Source organism: Battus philenor, unplaced genomic scaffold (genome assembly GCF_028537555.1).
Source record: "Battus philenor isolate CCGP_79_NKW_IND1 unplaced genomic scaffold, ilBatPhil1.0.hap1 SCAF_14, whole genome shotgun sequence".
Classification (NCBI taxonomy): Eukaryota; Metazoa; Arthropoda; class Insecta; order Lepidoptera; family Papilionidae; genus Battus; species Battus philenor.
This window is the reverse complement of record NW_027181676.1, coordinates 641,845-648,528: the sequence shown is the minus strand read 5'-3', so window position 1 is coordinate 648,528 and position 6,684 is coordinate 641,845. Positions and strand designations below refer to the sequence as shown.

At 34.8% G+C, this 6,684-nt stretch overlaps 1 protein-coding gene across 1 annotated transcript; it reads left to right on the top strand.

Moving 5' to 3' along the window:
• The first annotated feature begins 209 nt into the window (after positions 1 to 209).
• LOC137918365 (protein takeout-like) lies at positions 210 to 4,073 on the top strand. Its single transcript, XM_068761143.1, has 5 exons — positions 210 to 318; positions 858 to 1,077; positions 1,489 to 1,613; positions 2,647 to 2,799; positions 3,864 to 4,073. The coding sequence occupies exons 1-5, from the start codon at positions 264 to 266 to the stop codon at positions 4,013 to 4,015; spliced, it is 705 nt and encodes a 234-aa protein (XP_068617244.1). The 5' UTR covers positions 210 to 263; the 3' UTR covers positions 4,016 to 4,073.
• The last annotated feature ends 2,611 nt before the right edge of the window (positions 4,074 to 6,684 follow it).

Genomic DNA, 6,684 nt, shown 5'->3' with positions numbered 1-6,684 from the left:
GGACGTTGGGGTCAAAAGGTTTTTGAGTGGCGATCATATGTTACATGCTGGCCACTTACAAACGATGATAATAACGACAGATAATATATAAAATATACATGATGTATTATCTGTGGTAATAGTTTAAATTCATTTCGAATTATAGTTTAATCGAGTAAGCGTTTATTGTAAATTGTTTTGTAGATTTTGTTCAACATATATCTACGTGACTGTCGCTATGTGCGCACAGTTTTTGTTGCTGTGTGTGCATTTCGTTGTGCAGGATGCTGGTGGTGTTCGCTCTCCTTGGTGCTGTCTGTGTGACAGAGGGAGCTCTTGGTAAATATGTTTAAATATGTACTATTTCTACATATTTATTAATCCATATTATATTCAACTTTGAATCTCTTACAGTGATAAATTGTGTATTTTACATGAATTTAAGATAACATTGGAAATTCGAAAAGGATTCTTATCGCTTGTCAACTTCGCAATGTGTTATAGTTGTGGAGAAGAAGCAGAAAGAAACTCCACAACAACACATTTAATAAAGTTTAACATAGATTTATACATATATACTTTGTGAGATATAGTCTAAATGAAATCAAAATAATCAAGCGACATCACTGCCAAGGATTCTTGTCATTTAAATACTCGTTTTGCGGAATTTAATTGAAAAATACAATTCTTACAAATGAATTAGAGGCTTTTTGCAGTCAAAACTTCCGTACAGACAATTTTTCACAATGTCTTATAAATACACTATGGACGTCCCCTATTTATTTGAATTAATTATAATTATTGTAAGTTTACACGATATTACCGTGAATATATTCAAATAGTCAATTACTAATGAAACCATCACCATCTGCCTTCAGCTCCATTCATCAGACCGTGCTATGCTGACGACATTGACTGCCTCATCGATTCAACACAAGCAGCTGTGCCAGTCGTCGCTGCCGGCGTCCCCGAGTTCGGTATGCAGTCCCTGGACCCCATGACCCTGGACCGAGTGGTCGCCAACCAAGCTGGGTTAGATATGGACTTCAGGAACACTGTCGTGAAAGGCTTGAGGAACTGCCAAGTTCTGAATGTTGTGTAAGTATATATGACTAATGTTACATTCATTAGTGTATTATAAACATTTGTAATGAGGAGATCTGATGAAGAACCATGGTCACTGATGAAGCTTGAAGATTTAGTCGTCTGAATTGGTAGAAGCGGGCAGCGCACGACCAGAATTTCAACTTCTGGAATGTTATGACCATAAAAAAGTTATTCTGATTGCTTTACCTACTGTATTCTTTCTTTCAGCCCGTAGACACCCACTGCAAGATAATAATTTTGATACTTTTCAAACATAGAAACAAATAACAAGATTGATGATACAAACACTCAACGACTGAGAATCGCCAGATCAACTTGCATCGTGGACTAAGACCCGCCTTGTAGTCTTTTAAAATTGTTGCCATGAAAATATAATTCGATGTCATTATAATTTGCCATCAGGCGGTTCCCACAGCGCACCCAGCTGGACGTGCAGTGCTCTGTGACGCTGGTGGGAGACTACAGACTTGGTGGACAGCTCCTAATCCTGCCCATCGAAGGACAAGGCAGATATAAAATCAAAATCCGTAAGTGTTAATATCAAATATTACAAATTCACTATTACTATATCTGTTCAAACGAAATTTCCTCCTTCAGACATATGCTTTTATCTTACAGGAACTTCTTCGTCACAATCCTTATCATTTAAATTAGAGGTCGTGAACAGTTTTTCTTAATGGTCCCCATTTTTATGGACCTATTGTTCCCCCTGTTTTGGTCAGGGATTTTAAAACTCGGGTTAAGAATTCTTTCACTTTACCTTTCATCCTTTACAATCTCTTATATTATAATTTCCTTTTGCCCTTCACAATCTCTATCATTGTTCACATTCAAATCGTCTCCCGTTCATCACCTTCCTTCCCTCGTCTTCGTTTCTAGACACACAGTTTGCAACATTTTCATAGTTTTGATTTCTTGTTTTACTTTTATACAATTAAAGCTATTTTCATACCTTTTCTTCTTTACTAAACCTTTATTACTTTATTCATGAGTAGCTTGGGATCTTGCTCGACCCATTTTGACTTAGTTTTGAGTCTTATTCTTCCTTATTATATATTGGACTAACTTTTTGGAGAATTTTAGGTATACAGGGCAACGTTTGTCGTTGCCCTTGAAGGAAGCTATACTTACTCCTTCGATCATCTTCCCTATTTTGATCCAGGTTATCTAGTCCAAGAGTGAATGTGAACTGTTGGACATAGACTTCTCTTAAATATTTATAATAAGACCTGTTGACCGGCCTGTATCTATTTATTCATTTTCCAACGACAGTAACGTCCTATGTCCACCTGGTGGTTGAATGTCCTTCGTTATGTTTGCCGTTCTGTGGTCTTCAACTCACAATGTACCAGTGCTCTGTTCCGCGCTATGTTCTCTTGATACTGCCACTTTGACCTGCCAATCCGATTGGCTATTTCGGTTAATTTCCTTTGCCAGAAATAAGGATATTATACATACAGATATTCGTAATCTTCTCAAGTCTGATTACGACCTTGTATATAACACATTACTCAATAATAATTTTGCTTTGACCAGTTTTATTATGCCATTAAATTTCAGGAGACATCGTTGTGAATATGGATTTCGAAGTTGGCGAACGCTTAGATGGTGGTGAAAGTTTCTGGACTGTTGAAAACTGGTGGTACACAGCCGATGTTCTCACCAACGTGGAGTTTCGTTTCCAGAATCTCTTCAATGGAAATCGTCAACTTGGTAATTTCACCGCTTTTTTATAATAACCTATATTCCAAATAAATAGAATGGCTGTAGATGTAAATGCCTTAAAAAGAAGACTATAGCTAATATCTTGACGATTAATATATAATATAAAAAAGTATAACATTAAAATATAAGAAATTAGTGTAAAATATATAAAATTAAAGTTACTTTTTATATAAAACAGAGCTTAAATTAATGTTAAATATATTAATTAGATATAAATAGGTGAAACAAAAAAATAAACAAACATACAAGCTATACCATCATGCAAAATACCTATATTAACCTAATTGATGACGCGCATACATAATTATGACATTAAAATTCACATAAAACAATGATGAGAAGCTAGACTTAATTAATTTGATATAATAAATACGAAATTAAGTAAGAAAAATATGTAAATAAATGAGTACAAGGTTTCTTCTGCTTTAGGATGAGATTTAGAAGGTTAATGACGATTGTAATTAAAAAAAAGTACACTCCGTATAAAATCAACGTTATCTAAATGACGTTATAATATAGTAAGAAAATTAGTTTTTGAAATTCGAATTACCACAGATTAAATATTTTTTTTCTATCTCTTCCTGTAGATTTTGTACAACCAGGAGTTATTGGCCTATTACATTCCGATAGAGTTTAAAATTGATCAATTTATATAGGGTTATTGGTATAAAACTAATCTCTGGAACCGAACCCAAAGTGTTTGATCTTAAATTTAGAGACCTTTATCCGCTGAGCTACAAACTCCATTACGGAATGTTTGCATTTATTAAAGTTACATGGTTATTTATAGACTTCGCGAATAATGGCGCATAAGTTATAGTCCTATTGCACTTCGGCCGATATAAGTCCGTCGTCTGTCAACAAAATCATTATTTTGACGCCAATTGGGACCGGCCAGTTAGCAATTTTCCGATAAATTAGGTTTAAGTAAAATTGTAGTTAGAACACTTTTCAGTTTAAGCATTCTCTTTTTCACCACAGTTGGATTCTGATTAGGACTATTTTAAGATGAAAATCTGTAATATATGGGTAATCGTATGACTTCTTTCCAGCGAGCGCGGTCCAGGACTTCGCCAACGAAAACTGGCGAGACATCTTCCAGGAATTGTCTCCACCATTCATGGACGTGATCGTCTCTAAGATTATTGACGAGTTGCGAAAACTCTTCGACATCGTGCCCATCAGTGAGATGACTTTGAACTGAAACCCTTTGTACACTTTTCTTTAGAGTTCCATGATTAACAATAAATAAAATTTAAATTCTTTGTTTTATTTATTAGAAGATACTTTTATATATCTAGTTTTTCTCTCTCTCTCATATCTATCTAATCTAAATAAACAGTTATAAATTCAAATTGATTTTACATATTCGCCGTGTTTATATGAGCGGCAGATATAACAACGATTCATGCCTTTCAACATCAGCTCGTTTCTTGAACAGACCACCAGAGTAGCATTGGCAAGTTTAGTAGTCTGATTGTAAGGAGACCTAACTAAAAGTGTTAAGCGGGTCGTCAGCCCCGAGACCGCGCAATCGTACATTTCTTAAAACTCGCAAAATAGAACATTCTAGACAAGATGGTTTCAGATACTAACGTGCCAAGACCCTGAGTCAGCAGCAAACGACGAAGAAGAAGAACAACACGACAGGTCGCTAGAAAGTATTGACCTCTCTCATTCTAATAAAAAATGATATATTTTAGAGCGATCACTTGATAAAATTTGTGTAAAAGCTTTAGAGGGGGGAATATATTCAGTAAGAAAGGGACTAATATATAGCTACTTCCGCTATGTAGCAGTAGTCGTGCAATAAAGTGCACCGCTAGTAAACCCGCTGATAAATGCTCATCCTCAGGAGTAATGTTACACCGACCAGTACTGATGTAACATTACTCCTGAGGATGACTCATGGAGGGGTGAAACACGTGTTGAGTGAATTAACGGTGGTAGTTGTGTTTAGCATTGTTTTTCGCACGCGCATTTATCAGCGGGCTGGCGGGCGGTGCATTTCATTGCACGACTACTGCCACATAGCGGAATTAGCTATATATTGGCCCCTTTCCTACTTAAAATGGACTTCCGCAAAGTAACGCCTGAATCTATTAGATATATATATTTGTTGTCAATTAATGGTGTATCAAAAAATCAATGGTATCAGATATAATAAATAACGCAATAATAATACAGTAAGTAAAAGGCCTTTCTTGAAGGTTCAGTATCTTCCCGCGATCTTAATTATGACGTCGGCTTACCTGGTGGAGGGCCTGCTCAGGCCTCCACCAGCTCCTGGTCACCAGTACCTTTCGTTCTCCAACTGCCATCGGTTGCACTAGCGATGCACCCAGCCAACTGCCAATTCTGACGGGCAATTCTTCAAATTACTTTCGCGATCTTAGGCCTTTAGCCTATCTCATATCTGATTCGATCATGTATTACTACATATTATGATTTTAATATTATTTAATTATTATTTATTGTCCCTGCAGACAGTACTGCTAGAAGTTATTAGCTTGTCGCCATCTTATAAAAAATGTAACTTATTTCAGCGCAATAAGGAACTTACAGGATGATTAAAAATAGGTGACTTTAAAGTTTTTTGCATACAAATGAGTTATATGGATATATTTATTTATTCCAAATTGAATCAACGAATAAAATGATCAAATTGAAATATGTTACATCCATTTTATTTCTAAACGGTTTTATTTAGTTCGACCCGTACGGAATTTATTTGTTTATTTATTTTGATCAAAAATAGAAATTGAAATTTAAGCACCTTCCCGTTGTCATATTGATCTGAAATTTGGTACACACATTTAATTTAGATGACAATACAATATAATAAAATCAATAACATTATAAATCTAAGATGGCCGCCGATACAAAATAGCGGATTACGTATTTTTCCTTAACCCCCTCAATATGGGTATCAAATGAAAGGGCTACACTAGTAAAACACGATGATTATGTCAAAATTTAAAATTCAAGATGGACGCCGTTCCAATATGGCGGACTATGTACATATTTTTCCACAACCACCACAATATGGGTATCACATGAAAGGGCTACACTAGTAAAACACGATGATTATGTCAAAATTTAAAATTCAAGATGGACGCCGTTCCAATATGGCGGACTAGGTACATATTTTTCCACAACCACCACAATATGTGTTTCAAACAACCGTTTAACTTAAAAGTTTTTTAAATGTATTTATTTGTTGTTATGAAGCTTGACGAAGCAGTTGATATTTAATAAACTAAGCATGACATCAATATTTGCCGGTCGACGTTTATTACAGATTATAAGCGCGTATACCTTCCGACGTGAACTTGACCCCAAGCCGCAGTGTCCACCACGGGCGGAACCTCCGCAGTTCCGTCTCTACCTTCAACAACCTGTTTTTTTCTTAACAGTTCTCGACAATGATACCTTCATCCTATTACCTTATCATTGCAATTAAACTGTATTTAATTTATTATATGAAGAGGATCTTAACTATTTAATGTTTTCTTATTACAGCTATATAGATTTTTGTATATGCATGTATGAATAAAACAATTTAATTTATTTTATTACGTTTTATAGAAAAATACATCACTTAACAAATATGCTATGAAATAAATAGTTAGAATGTTATTATAAACGAAACGGAAAAATTACAATTATTTATTTTAATTTAATACTGTTTATTGTACACGTTCGAATATATATGTACATAGATATACATATTTATATTAGAATTTCCTCAGTTTTCTTCTGTCATTATTTAACAATCCCACACACACACACACACACACACACACACACACATATATATATATATATATATATATATATATATATGTGTGTACATATATATGTGTGTACATA

Coding starts and splice junctions, on each gene's coding strand:
- LOC137918365 (XM_068761143.1), top strand. CDS start 264: ATGCTGGTGGTGTTCGCTCTCCTTGGTGCTGTCTGTGTGACAGAGGGA. Junction 319..857: donor TGTGACAGAGGGAGCTCTTG/GTAAATATGTTT, acceptor ATCTGCCTTCAG/CTCCATTCATCAGACCGTGC. Junction 1,078..1,488: donor TGCCAAGTTCTGAATGTTGT/GTAAGTATATAT, acceptor ATTTGCCATCAG/GCGGTTCCCACAGCGCACCC.